The 17,700-nt window shown below is 48.6% G+C and overlaps 1 protein-coding gene across 1 annotated transcript in view; it reads left to right on the forward strand.

The window, feature by feature from the left end:
• The first annotated feature begins 11,819 nt into the window (after positions 1 to 11,819).
• IRX6 (iroquois homeobox 6) overlaps positions 11,820 to 17,700 on the forward strand; it is an 11,127-nt gene continuing 5,246 nt past the window's right edge. Inside the window, 6 exon segments of the mRNA XM_087729309.1 lie at positions 11,820 to 11,978; positions 14,868 to 15,015; positions 15,018 to 15,127; positions 16,407 to 16,516; positions 17,484 to 17,557; positions 17,560 to 17,699. Coding sequence (XP_087585435.1) covers positions 11,934 to 11,978; positions 14,868 to 15,015; positions 15,018 to 15,127; positions 16,407 to 16,516; positions 17,484 to 17,557; positions 17,560 to 17,699 — 627 coding nt within the window. The 5' untranslated portion in view covers positions 11,820 to 11,933.

Below are 17,700 nucleotides of genomic sequence, written 5' to 3' on the forward strand. Positions count from 1 at the left end.
TCCCCTCTCCCTTCTCATTCTCTCTCTCCTTCTCCCTTCTTCTCCTTTCCCTTCTTTTTTCCTTCCTTCCTGTCTCCTCCCTTCTCCTCTCCCTTCCCCTCTCCCTTCTCCTACTCTTTCTTCTTCTCCTTTCTTCTCTTCTCCCTTCTTTTTTCCTTCCTTCCTGTCTCCTCCCTTCTCCTCTCCCTTCCCCTCTCCTCTTTCTCCTTCTCCTTTCTTCTCTTTTCCCTTCTCTTTTCTTTCCTTCCTGTCTCCTGCCTTCTCATCTCCCATCCCCTCTCTCTTCTCCTTCTCCTTTCGTCTCTTCTCCCTTCCTTTTTCCTTCCCTCCTGTCTCCTCCCTTCTCTTTCTCCTTCTCCTTCTCCTTTTCTCTCTTCTTTCCTTAACTCCTGTCTCCTCCCCCTCTCCCTTCTCCTTCTCCTCCTTCTGCCCCTTCTCCTTCTCTCCTCTTCTCATTTTTTTTTTGCATTGGTTAATACTGAAATGTGGGTATGGATCTCGCTTTAGGAGACACAATGACCCAGAGGGTGGTCACCACAGCAAAGAAGGGTCTTCTCCTGGACAGTGTCAACCAGAAGTCCTTGACGGACAGGGCCTGCAGCATGCCCTTACTCCCAGCACTGGTGGAGTCCCAGTGAGGTGAGATGGTTCCTCAAATGGCCCTTCTTGATCTTCATGGCTTCAAGCTCTTCTGGGAGATCAAAACACAAGTGTCGTTCTCACTATGGGAGTTGCAATGTTCCAGAGGGCAGACAGCATGGCAAAGAATGCTCTTCTCCACTGCCAACCAGAATTAATTGACTGACCATAGAGTAACAGAGTGAGGAGGATTGAGTCCAGAAGAGCTTCAGAGCAGGAGATTGCATCTGGGTCACATTTAGCCAAGAAGATCCAATGTTGATGCAAAAGTTGATTAGCGGACTGGAGGCTAAAATATACGAAGAACGGTTGCAGGAACTGGGTATGTCTAGTTTGATGAAAAGAAGGATTAGGGGAGACATGATAGCAGTCTTGCAATATCTCAGGGGTTGCCCCAAAGAAGAGGGACTCAAACTATTCTCCAAACCACCTGAGGGTAGGACAAGAAGCAATGAGTGGAAACTAATCAAGGAGAGAAGCAACTTAGAACTAAGGAGAAATTTCAGGACAGTGAGAACAATTAACCAGTGGAACAGTTTGCCGTCAGAAGTTGTGAATGCTGCAACACTGGAAGTTTTTAAGATGATGTTGGATATATATTTGTCTGAAGTGGTGCAGGGTTTCCTGCCTAGGCAGGGGGTTAGACTAGAAGGCCTCCAAGGTCCCTTCCAAGTCCGTTATTCCATTCCATTCCATTCTATTCTATAGCTTAAAGAAATTGTCAACACTTTTCTGCTCTCAGGAAAACTCATCATGCCTGTGGAACCTTCATTTTCTCTGCTCAAGTCAAGGCACCACCAGATGCAGAAGAATGCAGAAGAGGCTCTTTGTGTGCCATGAACGTCCCTGACTCAAAACAAAGTTGCAGTTTCTGCAAATGATTTATCCAGGATGGACTTTTCCATTAGCATGAAGCCGTAACACCAGGTAACGACTTCGCAAACCATAAACCAGATGTTTAGTGCCGAATCGATCAATTGATTGTGTGCCGTCAAGGCGGTGTCAACTCTTAGCGCCCACATAGATGGATTTATTTTCCCCCACGACCATCTTACCCATGAAGTCATCTCATCTCAAGAACTGTCTGCTGCTGAAAAGACGTTGCTAGAATTACATTTAATCTTTCGGACGGTATCAGCAAGACTTTTATACATCTTTCGTGTGTGTGTGTGTGTGTGTGTGTGTGTGTGTGTGTGTGTTGTGGCCCAGCAGATATTGTTGGAGCTGCCACCAGACTCCAACAGCGAGGGGCCCTCTGAGTTGGCTCTGGAGGATGTGGAGGACCCTGGACAGGGTTCCGACTCCGAGCAGGGCGCAGAGTGGCTGGTTGGCCACCAGGAGGCACCTGAGCCTTGGACCACTGGGGAGGAGACAAGGGGGAGTGAGCCGAAGGCCAGTAGTGAGTTGTTCCTGGATGCACGCCATCAAAGAGCTAATAGGCATAAGGAACAATTACACAATTACAGGAGGTAATTGCGCTCAGCTGGTGATCATTAGGCTCCTCTCCAGACTATAAAAAGGCTACTTGTGCACACGCCCCTCTTTGCAGAAGTCAACACAGGATCGAATGTCAGAGAACTTTGTGTGAGCTTGGCAGGCTGGATTGCTGCCAAGCCTTATCTGTGTTTATTGCTGCCCGAGCTTGTCTGTGCTGGGTTGTTGCCAAGGACCTGTTTGTCTGTTAATTAAATGCCATAATTTATCTCTAGCTTGGAGTGTGCTTTGGTGTGTTGAACTGCCGAACTGCTGAATTTTCTGATCAACAAGCTCAGTGTCTTAGCCACTGAGCTGCTTCCACCCTTCAATCTATGGCTTTGTCAAAATTTACTGTAGATTAGAGCTGCTCGGATGTGGGACCAGAATTGGTCTCAGTCCCAAGAACAGAAGGTTATAACAAACAGTATCCCAAGAACTTTCCATGCTACATACATATTGGCTGGGGAGTAAAGAGAGGCAACAACAACAACAACAACAACAACAACAACAACAACAACAAAGGATATTTATGGAAAGAAGCACAATCAAGCTTAGAATAGAATCCCTGAGGCCAACAGAAGGATTTAGAGACACTCTCTTCCTCATGACCATCATCCAATCATCATCATCTTCAAGATCTGCATTATAATTTAGTTCTAAATTTCAAAGGGTTCCATACCACTGGTCTTCTCACATCCAAAATAGAATTGAAGCAATTGTGACCACCATTTTGTTTGATGGATCTTTCTGTCATCCACCCATCTCTCCATTTATCCATCCATCCATCCATCCATCCCTCTTCATTCATTCATCCATTCATCTCTCCACTCATTCTTCTTCATCCATCCATCCATCACTCCATCTCTCCATCCACCCATCCATCCCTCTTCATCCATTCATCTATCCATCCATCCCTCTTTATCCATCCATCCACCCACCCACTGATCTCCATTTATCCATCCATCCATCCCTCTTCATTCATTCATCCATTCATCTCTCCACCCATTCTTCTTCATCCATCCATCCATCTCTCCATCTCTCCATCCACCCATCCATCCCTCTTCATCCATTCATCTATCCATCCAAGCCTCTTTATCCAGCCATCCACCCACCCACTGATCCATCCATCCACCCTTTTTCCATTTCTCTATCTATCTCTCTGTCTCTCAGACCTTCTGTTCCTTTCTGCTGCAGGTAGCAAAGGCAGGCTGGCTTCTGAGAGTCTGTGGGGTTACCAAAACAACAAACAAACAGATCAATATAACTCAGTTGAGTGATTGCTCTTAAAATAAGTCAGCAACAATCACAGCTGTTCCACAACTAAGCCTTCCTGTACTCCAGTTTGTCAAAAGAAATAACGTTCATTTGGGTTTCATTCAACTAGATTGAATGTGACTGATCAGTATAAATTATGTATTAAGTCTGTCCAAATATACTTGTTTATTCATGCATTGACCAGAAGCATCTTCTCTTTCTCCACCCAGAAATATATGCTCAAATGTGAAGCCCAGCCACTGAATAATATTATAAATATAACATCCAATCTCCCACAAAATATGCCAATAGTATAAGTAGTAGTAATAATAATAATGATGATGCCACATTATTATTACTGCTATCGTTCGCCTATTGTTTCATTCACCCTACTGTTAGGGGATTTGCACTTAAAACTCATGCTGGTTGACCCAGATTTGTTGAAAAAAATAAACAGCCTTTGCTTTTTGACATATGCATATCAAAGTCATCTCTACAAGTCTGTGTTAAATTATCCTGTTCAAATCAACAGTGATCCCCCCCCCAAAAAAATGTTCATATTGTTTAAAGCAAGATTGGAATACTGGAAAGCAAGACTAGAATACAAAAAACGATTTAATGAAGGGTTTGTGCCATGATTTACAATTCTTTTTTCTTCCAACAAAAAGATTTCCTAATATTTAAACCAATCGTTTTCAGAGCCTGTTAAAGGACAGGGGCAAAATTATGTATCAGAAGCACGAGAATAGCTAAGCTACAAAAAAAGAAAACGTAATTTCGGAAACCTCTCAGAAATATCAGAATATTCAGAAACCTCTCAGGTAAATTGGTTGGTGAGCAGAGTTAAAAGTTGTGACAGATTTAGGAACCCACAGCAAAAGTGCAATGGATAATTTAAAGTGATCAAATAGTACAACATTCATTTGCCCCGAACGTCTGTGTTATGTGTCATCCACATACACATAGATTACAGCAGAGATAAAAATGGCTAAAAGGCAGTAAAATAATTTAATTGCAATGCTTGACAAAGGCACCCTCAGCTGCCAGATATCTTGCAGGCAATTAATCCTATTTTTCCTTTACTTTTAAATTAATGAACGCAGTGATTTACATTCTCGAAATCACAAAAAATTGATTTCTCCTTCGCCCACAACTGTAGAAGACAGCTTGGGTTTTCAGGATACTGATTTCCTTGTAAAGATCAGAGGCAGGAAGTTAAAAATATATTGGATGTACAACAAAAAAAAAGGCGTCCAAATAAAGATATTACATGCACAACCTGTCAAAAATGCAACTCCTATATCTTAGAAGAGAATAGCACGATTTAAATATTTAGAAGTTCACAGATACATACTTTAGGTGTCAATATATCTGTTTTCTCCCACTGTGTGTGTATCAAAACACAAACACACCCAGCACGATACACAGGAAATCCATTCTGAGATGCTGGGCATGCACGAAGAGCCAAATAATTATAAATAACCAAATCATTTTATTATAAAGTAAAGGTAAAGGTTCCTCTTGTGGATATATGCTAGTCGTTCCCGACTCTAGGGGGCGGTGTTCATCTGTGTTTCAAAGCTGAAGAGCCAGCGCTGTCCGAAGACGTCTCTGTGGTCATGTGGCCCAAGGCGCACGGAACATTGTTACCTTCCCATCAAAGTGGTCCCTATTTTTCTACTTGCATTTTTTACTGTCTTTCGAACTGCTAGGTTGGCAGAAGCTGGGACAAGTCATGGGAGCTCACTCCATTACATGGCACTAGGGATTCGAACCACCAAACTGCTGACCTTTCTGATCGACAAGCTCAGTGTCTTAGCCACTAAGCCAGTGTTTTTCAACCTTGGCAACTTGAAGATGTCTGGACTTCAACTCCCAGAATTCCCCAGCCAGCATTCGCATTCGCGAATGCTGGCTGGGGAATTCTGGGAGTTGAAGTCCAGACATCTTCAAGTTGCCAAGGTTGAAAAACACTGCACTAAGCCACCACATCCCAGTTATTCCCTTATAATTAATGTAACATCACTAGGAATTTATGCAGTTGAATACCTGGCCCTGATCTCACCAAAACAGCTTCTTAATAAGAGTTTATAAACTTTACCTGTTGCGGAGATGAATTAATTGGGAATTTTAGGCATTGAAGGAGACCTATGGTAGACAAAATTCAAATTTCTGTAGCACCATTTCTGAAAGTTGTTTGGAAAAGATGATACTGATTTTTGTCTTTGTTGTTAAGGCATTTCGATGTTCTCTTTCATCAGTGGATAAACAAGAGATGGAACTGGGGCAAAAGCTGGCCAACAGAAGAAAAGTTCCACTTAGTCCAGGAGTGACCAACTCTGGCAACTTTAGGACTTGTGGACTTCAGCACCCAGAATTCCTGAGCTAGCATGGAATTCTGGGGGTTGAAGTCCACAGGTCATAAAGTAAGAAGAGGTGATAAACACTCATCCTAGAAGATAGTCTGCAGAGATTCTCCATCCTCCAGGTCATGGTTGTCCCAAAGGTGGTTTTCAGGAGGCACCTGGACTTCCTTGTGGTTTTTTCTTTTGAAGACGTTTTGCTTCTCATCCAAGAAGCTTCTTCAGCTCTGACTGGATGGTGGAGAAGGGAAGGATTCTCTGACCACTATTAAAGCTGAAGAAGCTTCTTAGATGAGAAGCGAAACTTCAAAAGAAAAGAAAAAACAAGAAAGTCCAGTTGCCTCCTGAAAAAGCACCTTTGGTTTGTCATTGTTGCCCATTCCTGACCTAGACAAAGATTAAGGTACATCTACTCCAGGGGCGAAATCCAGCAGGTTCTCACAGGTTCTGGAGAACTGGTAGCGGAAATTTTGAGTAGTTTGGAGAACGGACAAATAAGATCCTGACTAGCCCCAGATCTAAGGTACATCAGGGATGCGGTAGCTCAGTGGCTAAGACCCTGAGCTCGTCGATCAGAAAGGTCGGCAGTTCAGCGGTTCGAATCCCTAGCGCCATGTAACGGAGTGAGCTCCCATTACTTGTCCCAGCTTCTGAAACCTAGCAGTTCGAAAGCACGTAAAAATGCAAGTAATAAAATAGGAACCACCTTTGGTGGGAAGGGAACAGCATTCCATGTGCCTGCGGCATTGAGTCATGCCGGCCACATGACCACGGAGACGTCTTCGGACATTGCTGGCTCTTCAGCTTTGCAATGGAAATGAGTAGCGCCCCCCTAGAGTCAGAAACGACTAGCACAGATGTGCGAGGGGAACATTTACCTTTAGCCATCTGTAGTTGGCCAAGCAATAACTCTCAACATTTTTCACCACTAACCTTAGGAGCCGAGGTGGCGAAGTGGTTAGGGTGCAGTACTGCAGGCCACTTCAGCTGACTGTTATCTGCAGTTCAGCGGTTCTAATCTCACCGGCTCAAGGTTGACTCAGCCTTCCATCCTTCCGAGGTGGGTGAAATGAGGACCCAGACTGTGGGGGCGATATGCTGACTCTGTAAACCGCTTAGAGAGGGCTGAAAGCCCTATGAAGCGGTATATAAGTCTAACTGCTATTGCTATTGCTATTGCTTTTTGCCAGAGGCATCTGGGAGTTGTAGTCCAGGAATTTCTCCCATCCTAAACCTACTAATTGCTCTAAAAACTAATACTTTCTTTTTATGAATATTACGTTTGCTGTTGTTGGAATGAGGGAGCCTTCTCTGGATGGGAATGAAGATATTTTTTCATTGCCTCCAAGCAGAGCAGTGTGAATGAGGGTTGAACACATCTGGAGGGATGCTTGAAATCCGAAAAGCTGGAAAATTAGGAAGGGGGGGGCACATTTGCCTTTAGAAAGGAGGACTATTCTGCAGCTTAATCTCTTTCGATAGAGAAGCAAACTGGGGGCAGGGGGTGTAGAGGTTGAATAAAGGAACAGCTCTAAGGAGATTCCATGATCCCACTGGGACAAGGAGAGGAAATGGGTTCTAAAAGTTTGCAAGGAAATTTTAGCCAGGGAAAATGTTCAACCTGACAAAGCAGACGGTTCTGCGTTCCCTACAGAGAAGCAGGTTGACGTTGTTTATTCCTCTTCGCTGGGAGAAGGTGGGCGGAGAAGGGAGAGTCTCCCCATTTGCAATCTGGATGTAAAAGCCCTTTGATCAGCTTTTCGCCTCCACGCGCAGCTTTCTAGCGCCACCCCTAGAGGATGCGGAGAATTACATCTGTTTCCTTCCCTCCCTCCCTTCCTATTCATCTTGCAAATGTATTGATAGAGTTTAAAAACAATACTCTTTCTTTCTCTCTCTCTCTCTCTCTCTCTCTTTCTTTCTCTATTTCCTTCTTTCTCTCTCACTCCCCTTCTCTGTCTCTGTCTCTCCCTCTCCCTTTCCCTCTCTCTGTACCTCTGTCTGTCTGTCTGTCTGTCTGTCTGTCTGTCTCTCTCTCTCTCTCTCTCTCTCTCTCTCTCTCACACACACACACACACAGACACACACACAGAAAGAGGGAGGGAGGGAGAGAGAGCTATAGGGGTGGGGTCCAATGTATTTATTTCCTCTCCCTCTTGCTTATTTAGGCGATCCAAGCCACGGTTGCTGCCGAAAAAGCGCTGGAGTAGAAGATAATTATCTCCAACTCAAAGTCTGCCCTCCAAACACATCTTGAGTGATTCGGGGAGCGTCGGCACGAAGCAGGTCTGTTTCAAGAGGCCAGTTCACAGCGCTGGGAGCGCCCCTCCCTAATTGAAAGGTTGAACCCTTACTGGCAACTCAGCCAAGTAGATCCGGGACGCCCAACCCGAATTGGAAACGAGCCAGAAAGCTCAAGACGCGTGGGAAGATTTGGTCGTAGGGATGGGCAGCGCGCCTATTTTCTATCCCGCGTTCAGCACTGCTGTGTTTCAGAAGGAAAGTGAGCAGAATTAAGGCCTTTTGAATTCTCACACACACACACACACACACACACACACACACACACACACACACACACACACACACACACGGAGAGAGAGAGAGTGTGTGTGTCATCCGGCTGCTCCGGAGTCACTTCTCTTTCTTTTAAGTCGCTCCCGGAGTTATGAAACGGTGGACCCCTCGAAAAGACTCGGGAAGCTGGCTTCGAAACTCCCCGAGCGTCTTTCCACGGGGGAGGTTTCTCCTAACACCCCCCAGCCGCCGTTCAACTGGTCACCCACGCTCTGGAGTAACGCCCCTGGGAGTCTCAACCTCGGATTTCCGTTGCAACGCTTGTTCCCCCCTCCCCCACAGATCGCAAGCCAGGCCGACGCGGGGCTCTGTCCCTTAGAGACCGAGTCACCTCCAGGTCCTGCCCAGAAGGAAACCCTCTCCCCACCCCGTCTTTAGGGACCACCCGAAGCCTTCTTGGATCAGATCCGGACCAATTTCGGATTTCTGCAGGCGAATAATGAAATGGGGAGGGGTCGTCCACTGGCAAGGGTACTGATTTCATCCTCGAAGGAGGGGGATTTAACTCCCGAGATTGGATATTTTGCAATGGACATCGCGAAAATACCACCCTTCAGAGGTGAAATCCAGCAGGTTCTGACAGGTTCTGGAGAACCGGTAGCAACATTTTTGAGTAGTGCAGAGAACCGGCAAATGCCACCTGTGGCTGGCCCCAGAGTGTGGTGAGAATGGAGATTTTGCAATATCCCTGGTGTGGGGAGGGAATGGAGATTTTGCAGTATCCTTCCCCCGCCACGCCCACCAAGCGACACCAGGCCCACCAAGCCACGCCCACAGAACCGATTGTTAAAAAAAATCGAATTTCACCACTGCCACCCTTGTATATAGAGATAATAAATACTACGCGTGTCTACGTAATCTGTAACTAAACCTGTGCGGTGTGTAGGAATAACAGATCTCTCCTTCCATGAGTTTACACCAACTGTGATCAGGGGTCGATCTTGGGCGGTGCCGCAAAAGGACAGAGCTGCCGGGTTTCGATCAGTTTCAATCTTGTACATTCTGGTCAGTAACGCAACCATCTCTTTTCTTACAATATTGACCGCAAGGCGATGGTGGTTTGTTCAACCCCTGCACTGATCTCCAGACAGAATCTTGTATATGCAACAGACAAGGAGATTTGGTTGGGATTAAGCTTGGATGACATCATCTCAAGACCCTACCACTCTCCATTAGTGATGAAGGGTTTCGTAGTCCAACAGAGTCGGACATGTGGTTTGTGTGTGCGTGCGTGCGTGTGTGCGTGCGTGTGTGTGTATGTGTGTGTTTCGATTGTTTTCAACAATTGCCAATTGTTGAATCGCAATGGGAATTGAAGTCCAGGTGTCCTTGACCCCTCCACCCCCAAGGTAAGCGGCGTCCCTCCTGCCACCCTCCTTGGTGGCACTATGGAATATCCATCGGTGCCCCCGTCACCCAAACTTTTGGGGTAAGCTCTGTTGTCTGGATCTACTTTTGAGATGCAGGAGGAAAATATCAGGAGGATAGAGCTGTCATTCAAACTTCCCGACACCTTTTAGATGGGGAATACCCATCCTTGCCAACTTGAACACCTGTGGACTTCAGCTCCCAGAATTCCCCAAACCAGGCATGCTGCCAACGGAGCAGAAACTTGGCTGGTGGTTGAGGCGCTCCGTGGAGATCCTGGTTTGGGCTGCATATGTCCCTATGGGGTTGGGGTAGGTAACCCTCACTCTCTCCGGGATCTAGAAGGGACCCAAAGCGCCAGAAAAGAGTCGAAGGGGACGCACAGGCACAAACTGGGAAGAGGTGTCTACATCCGCTTCAGTTCTAGGCTCCCCCGCCGAGATCTTTGGGGGCTGCTTAAGTTTGTTGCGGGACCCCCGTTCTAAACCTGGTCTAGCGAGTGGGGAAAACACAGCCAACTGTGATTTATTCCTTTCGCCTCACTGGCATTTTTTTTCCTCACCATTGTGGTTTCCCACAGTCAGATTTGAGCCATCACGTCTGTGGAAGGAAGGAAGGAAGGAAGGAAGGAAGGAAGGAAGGAAGGAAGGAAGGAAGGAAGGAAGGAAGGAAGGAAGGAAGGAAGATAGGGACGGAGGGAGGGAGGAAGGCAACAGAAAGGAAAGAAGGAAGGAAAGAAATAGGAAGGAAGGAAGGAAGGAAGGAGATAGGAAGGAAGGAAGATAGGGACGGAGGGAGGGAGGGAGGCAACAGAAAGGAAAGACGGAAGGAGATAGGAAGGAAGGAAGGAAGGAAGGAAGGAAGGAAGAAAAAAAGATAGGGTGGGTGGAAGGAAGAAAGGAAGGAAAAGGAAGGGAGGGAGGGAGGAAGAAGGGGAAGGGAGAAAGGGAAGAGGAATGGAGGGAGGCAGAAAGAAAGATAGGGCGGACGGGAGGGAGGGAGGGAGGAGGGAAAGAAGATAGAGAGGGAGAGGGGGAGGAATGAGGGAAGGAAGGAAGATAGAGACGGAGGGAGAGAGGGAGGAAGGCAACAGAAAGGAAAAAAAGAAGGAAGGAGATAGGAAGGAAGGAAAGAAAGAAAGAGACAGGAAGTAAAGAAGGAAAGGAAGGAGGGCGGGAGGAAGGGAGGTGAGAGAAAGAGAGGAAGAAAGGTAGAAAACCTAAAAGTTCCAAATATACCCCCTGCCTCTAGCTGCTGAACCAAGGAGACCCTTCTGTTGGAGGCGCATAAATTTGGATTCCGTTCAGGTACAAACCAACTCCATTCCCACGAGGGTTTCTTGGAGGGAAGGAGGGAAGGCGAGAGAAAGGGAAGGAGGGGAGCTTCATCCCCCACCCACCCACCCACCCACCCACCAAGCCCCGCCGGCAAGCAAACGAGAGCCCGTCCGCCTGGGAGCCAGCTTAGCTCTCGGCCCCTCGCCTTGTTTTTCTTTTCTCCCCCCCCCCCCCCCCCGCCCGCGTCTTTAAGCTTGAAATTCCGGGCAAAAAGATTGGGGATTTTCTCCTGACGTCACGCGGCTCCCCAGCTCCGACTCGCCCAACTCGACCAGCCGACGGTTGGGGCAACCGGCCGCTTGACGTTCTCTTCTCCTGCGCCGGGCCAACTGACGGGCTGCCCCCTCCCCAATTTTTTACCAGCAAACTCCTGCCCGTTCTCACCCTCCCAATTCCTTTAGTCCCGTACCGGGGAGACCCGTCTCTCTCTCCCTCCCTCCCTCCCTCCTTCCAGTCTTCTCCATCTCTTATTTCTGCACCTCAGCGATGCTTTCCGGGGAGACCCATCCGGGATGAGGAGGAGGAGGAGAGGGGCAAGGGGGAGCGCGGGGGCCGGCTAGGAAGCCTCCTCCTCGCAGATGCCCGGCGCTCGCCCGCAGTTGTCGCCGATGAGCGGGTGGGGGAGGGGAAACGCAGCAATAATCCGGAGCAGCGAAGTGTAGCGAAGGAGCGTAAATCTCCCCCCTGCCCCCCCCCCATCAAGAGGCGCGGTGGATGGAACGAGAGGGGCGCTGGGTGGACAGGTGGGGCAGGAGGAGAGAAGGGGAGACCCGGGGATTTGGGGAAGGGGAGGAAAGGGGAGAAAAGCGGGGGGTGGAGGTGGGCAACCCTCCTCCCCCTCCTCCATCTCACTCCGGGTCCAAACGCCAGGATTTGGTCACCCGCGCGCGCACACGCGCCTCCACCTCGGCCAGCCGCGATGTCTTTCCCCCAGTTTGGCTATTCCTACAGCGCGTCTTCGCAGGTGAGTCCGGCACTTTGGCGGGGAGGGAAGGAGGGAGGGAGCGATTTGGTGTAGGGAGAACCAGACCCCTCCTTGGGTTAGAGGGTCAAGAACCCAAGGTCAGCTTTTATCTTTTTTTTGGGGGGGGGAGGCTTTATTTTTTTTAAAGGTCCATATTTGGCTTTTTTCATTTAGCTACTCCGAGCGACTGGGCAGTCTTTTAATCTCTCCCCCTTCCTTCCTTCCTTCCTTCCTTCCTTCCTCTCAACCCATAACTCCTTCCTTCCTTCCCCATAACTTAACCCTTCCTTCCCCATAACTTAACCCTTCCTTCCTTCCTTCTTTCCTTCCTTTCTTCCCCATAACTTAACCTTTCCTCCCTTCCATCCTTCTTTCCTCCCTCCCTTCCTCCCTCCTTTCTTCCTCTCACCCCATAACTCCTTCCTTCCTTCTCCATAACTTAACTCTTCCTTCTTTCCTTCCTTCTTGCCTTTCTGTCACCCCATAACTCCTTTCTTCCTTCCTTCCTTCCTCTCAACCCATAACCCCTTCCTTCCTTCCTTCCCCATAACTTAACCGTTCCTTCTTTCCTTCCTTCCTTCTTCCTTCCTTCTTTCCTTTCTGTCACCCCATAACTCCTTCCTTCCTTCTCCTTCCTTCCTTTTACCCTATAACTCCTTACTTCCTTCTTTCCTTTCCTCCCTTCCTCCCTTCCCTTCACTTCATAACTCCTTCCTTCTTTCCTTCCTTCCTTCCTTCCTTCCTTCCTTCCTTCCTTCCTTCCTTCCTTCCTTCCTTCCTTCCTTCCCATTTATCATGGATCGGAGATCGAGGTGGGGGTGGAGGAAGTGAGTCTCCGAACCCCAATGTCTTTTTATCTTGCGCCACGAGACCCCCTTCCTCAGACCCTGCCCCCCCCTTTTTTCATTTCTCCTGCTCCATTTCCATTGCTTTCAATAGGCCTGAGCTCAACAGTCCTGCCCCCTTCCCTTCTTCCCCGTTTCGCTTATTCCCTGTCCCTCTGGAAGGGGAAGCCGGCCTGCCCCACAAGGGGTTCTCATGAAAAGGATAGGCTGTCGCCCCTCTAAACTCCGTTATTATCCGGGGACCGAAAGCCACCTGTGCCAAAACAGGTAAGGATCGGCCACTTTCTCCCCTTCATTGATCTGGAAAGTGGAAGTTTGGCCACTGAATCCAGGGCGTCGGAGGGCGAAAACCTTTCGAAGGGACGAATTTTTTTAAAATTGGCCGATTTCGCTGGAAAGATGCGCGCAGTTTGTGACTTGTAGGGACGGGATTCCCGGCTCGCCCCGGAGTCACTCCCGATTTGAACCCGGAGTCCGTCGGGGATCAGACGGGATCTCTCGCCAATCTAGATTAACAGGACATTTCCCGGGACTTCCCCGGGATAACTGGCCGGAATCCGGGAGCCTGGTGGATTTCTTAGGAGCGCGAGATTCCCAAAGAATAGAATAACGCAAAGAGGCAAATATCGCTAAACCTCTTTAAATCACCCCGAACCCCGTTTCTCCGCCCCCCTAATTCCTCCCCCGGATTATTTAGACACCCGAATCTACAATTTTTCCTCCTTTCTTTTCTTTTATTTCTTTGTTTTCTCTCTCTCTCTCTCTCTCTCTCTCTCTCTCTCTCTCTCTCTCTCTCTCTCTCTCTCTCTCTCTCTCTCTCTCTCTCTCTCTCTCTCTCTCTCTCTCTCTCCCCTCCCTCCCTCCCTCCCTCCTCCTCTCTCTCTTTCTTTCCTTCCTTCTTGGTTGATGCTGGTCTCCCCCCGCTTTTTCCCCCCTTTCTACACCCGGGCCATCTTTCTATGAAGCAATCTTCCTCTCTCCATCCAGCCTACTCTGCCTGGTCCCAGAGCTTCCTCCGCGGAGTAAACCTGCCTATTCCCCCTCCTCCCGAGTGTGGCATGGTAATTTGCGGAGGGGGTGGGAGGGAGGGGTGGCGGCGTCTTTGAAGTTTCTCCCTTCGGCTGGGCAAGGCGGCGAGTCCGCCCGCGCGCTCGGAGTGCTGAGTAATTCGGGGCAGCGGGAATTCTTGGAATGAGGAGTTGGTTGGTCGGTCGGTTGACTTCGGATTTACCCGTTTTTTTTCCCCTCCCACCGTCTTTTGCTATTTTTGTTCCCACGCCCTTCATACGCTCTTTGGGCCAACTGGGTCTCTGTGAGTTGATTCGGAAGGGCTCTCCAGTTGGTCGGGTTTGTGTGGGGGGTGGGGAGGGTGCAGGGAGGGGGGGGGTTAGGGTGATATCAGAGGTCCCAGCATCAGAGTCTTTATGATTAATCCCAAATTTACTTACTCCTTTCCTTTCTTTCTTTCTCCCTCCCTCTCTCTCTCCCTTCCTCTCTTCTTCTCCCTGCATTCCTTCGCTCTTGCTTTCTCTTTCCTTCTTTTTTCTTTTCTCTCTCTTTCCTTCCTCCCTCTTTCTTTCTTTCTTTCTTTCTCTCTTTCTCCCTTCCTTCCTTCTTCCCTCCTGCCCTTCTCTCTTGCTTTCTCTCTTTCCTTCTTTTTTGTTTTCTATCTCTCCTTACTTACTTCCTCTTCCTTTCTTTCTCTTTCCCCCTTCCTTCCTTCTTCCCTCCCTGCCTCCACTCTTGCTTTCTCTCTTTCCTTCTTTTTTGTTTTCTATCTCTCCTTACTTCCTTCCTCTTTCTTTCTTTCTTTTTCTCTTTCTCCTTCCCTGCCTTCACTCTTGCTTTCTCTCTCCTTCCTTCTTTTTTGTTTTCTCCCTTCCTTCCTTCCTTCCTTCCTTCCTTCCTTCCTTCCTTCCTTCCTCTATCAATCTATCAATCCATCCAATCCATCCAATCCATCCAATCCATCCATCCATCTATCTTTCCCTTTCTTTCTCTGTCTCTCTTCCTTTCTTTTCTCCTTCCTCTCTTTCTCATGCAGATTTTCGTCTCGGCCACGTCCAGCGCCACTTGCTGTACCTCGGGCTCCCGAGCTGCCTCCGACGTCTCCTCGGGGTCTTCCCAGACGGCGACCCTCGGCTGCTCCTCTTACGAGAATCGTCTGCTGGCCGGATCCAGAACGGAGCTCAACGCGCTCTGGGGATCTACGGCTCGCCCTACGCAGCCGCTGGGGCCAACCCGGGTTACGCCAACTACCTGCCTTACAACGCCGCCGACCCCTCCGGATTCTACACCGCGCTGGTGAGGGACCTTCCCCGCTGCCAAACAATTGCTAGAAGAAAGAAAGGCGCTAGTCCCTGTTGACTGGGGAGGCGTCTAGTCATAGGCCAGATATTATTTATGGGGAAATCAGACTCCGGAGGGTGGCTAGTAAGAGAACAAGTTTCAATGAAATCCGGAGGACTTCCTACAGAAGGAGGCTGTTCTTTGGTAGCTATTAATTCAGAAATCACGTTCACTTCTCCCAACCCCGTTTGGTAGGAGGGCGGGGGGCGTCTAAGGTGGATTTGCCCTTGGGGGAGGGAGAGGGATGGAGGCTCTGAATCCCGGGAAAACCTTCTGGCAAATAAATAGGGATCAGATCCATTTACTCAGAGGGTGCTTCAGTCTCATCCCACCTTGGTCTTCAGGGGAATACATTGAACGTTGTTGGTTTGAGCTCACCAACAGGAGCTGCTAATATTCAAAGACGTTTCAAATCTATTGAATCCTGGAGTCCTGTAGAAGAAAGAAGACGAAGAATGGAAGATGATATTACAGATGTCTAAGGAAGTTAGGGTGACTTATCAGTTTTATTAATAGCTTAGGATTGTAAATTGACTTGGAGGCAGGGCCTATCCTTCTCCTTTTTTCTTTTTCTCCTCTCTTCTCCTCCTCCTCCTCCTCCTCCTCCTCTTCTTCTCCTCCTCTCCTTCTCCTTCTCCTTCTCTTTCTTTTTCTCCTCCTCCTCCTTCTCCTCCTCCTCCCCTCCTCCTCCTCTTCTCCTCCTTCTTCTTCTCTTTCTTTTTCTCCTCCTCCTCCTCCTCCTCCTCCTCCTCCTCCTCCTCCTCCACTACCATCACCACCACCTCCTCCTCCTCCTCCTCCTCCTCCTCCTCCTCCTCTTCCTCTTCCTCTTCCTCTTCTTCTTCTTCTTCTTCTTCTTCCCCTTCTCCTTCTCCTTCTCCTTCTCCTTCTCCTTCTCCTTCTCCTTCTCCTTCTCCTTCTCCTTCTCCTTCTCCTTCTCCTTCTCCTTCTCCTTCTTCTTCTTCCTCACTGATGTCTGACTCTGAAGGCAGCTGATAACTGTCGGGCAGCCCTGGCTCCGACACAGAGCCCTCATCAGAGCCTTCCCCCCCCCCCCCGACTCCAGGACTGGACCATCTTCCTCCCCAAACTACTCACTGTCCGAATCTGCTGCCAGCTCCGCTGGCCGCTGATGGGCCACAACACCTGCTCACTACATGGGAAATATGGGGACAGGGGTACAAAGAGGTGGGTGCACATTCTTGGCCTTTTACCTGGTTTTCCCTCCTCCTAGAATTCTCAGTATGACTTGAAGGACAGCTCACCGGCTTTACATGCTGGCATTGCTCAACCCACAGCCACCGCCTACTATTCTTATGACCATTCCTTTGGGCAGTATGACAGGTAAGAGATTCTGCATTCAGATCTGGCACCGTAACACTGTTCCTGTCCCACTTGACTATGCTTTGGGTCCGTGCTTGCTTTCTTGCAGACGTTTCACTACCCAATTAGGTTACATCATCAGGGCTAGAAGGAGGGAGGTTTGCGGAGAGGAGAGGAGGTGGTGGAGGAGGAAGAGGAGGAAGGAAGGAGGAAGGAGGAGGAGGAGAAGGAGAAGGAGAAGGAGAAGGAGAAGGAGAAGGAGAAGGAGAAGGAGAAGGAGAAGGAGAAGGAGAAGGAGAAGGAGAAGGAGAAGACAATGATTAGGTGGTCCTTGATGTTCTCTGAACTTGGTTGCTTTCTTGCAGACGTTTCACTACCCAATTAGGTTACATCATCAGGGCTAGAAGGGAGGGAGGTTTGGCAGAGAGGAAGAGGAGGAAAGAGAAGGAGGAGGAAGAGAAGGAGGGAGAAGGAGGAGAAGGAGAAAGAGAAGACAACAACTAGGGTGGTCCTTGATGTTCTCTGAACTTGGTTGTTTTCTTGCAGATGTTTCACTACCCAATTAGGTTACATCATCAGGGCTAGAAGGGAGGGAGGTTGAGGAGAGGAAGAGGAGGTGGTGGAGGAGGAAGAGGAGGAAGGAAGGAAGGAGGAGGAGGAGGAGGAGGAGAAAGAGAAGGAGAAGACGACAACTAGGTGGTCCTTGATGTTCTCTGAACTTGGGTCTTTCTTGCAGATATTTCATTACCCAACTAGAGAACATCATCAGTGGTAGAGTTTATACACATAGCTTGTCCTGTCAATGTTGGTGGGATGGTCTCTTGATTAGGCTGTTAGGCAACTAATACATAAACAGGGAGCAAACCCCTCTCCCTTGTAAGAGTTGTGTTTCTTGGAACAACTTCCTCGTTTCTACGGATAGCCTGTGAAGCTTCGTGGCTTTGGCCTTGGAATAAGTCATCTTACTTCATTTTCACCTGCCTCTTAGGTATGGAACAGTGGACTTCAGCAACTCCTCCAGACGCAAGAATGCTACCAGAGAAACCACCAGTACCCTCAAGGCGTGTTATACGAACACCGGAAAAACCCTTACCCAACCAAGGGAGAGAAGATCATGCTGGCCATCATCACCAAAATGACCCTCACCCAGGTCTCCACTTGGTTCGCCAATGCCCGCCGGCGACTCAAGAAGGAGAACAAGATGA

Source organism: Thamnophis sirtalis, unplaced genomic scaffold (genome assembly GCF_051295495.1).
Source record: "Thamnophis sirtalis isolate CommonGarterSnake01/CBP01778 unplaced genomic scaffold, rThaSir2_p1.2 scaffold_14, whole genome shotgun sequence".
Lineage (NCBI taxonomy): Eukaryota > Metazoa > Chordata > Lepidosauria > Squamata > Natricidae > Thamnophis > Thamnophis sirtalis.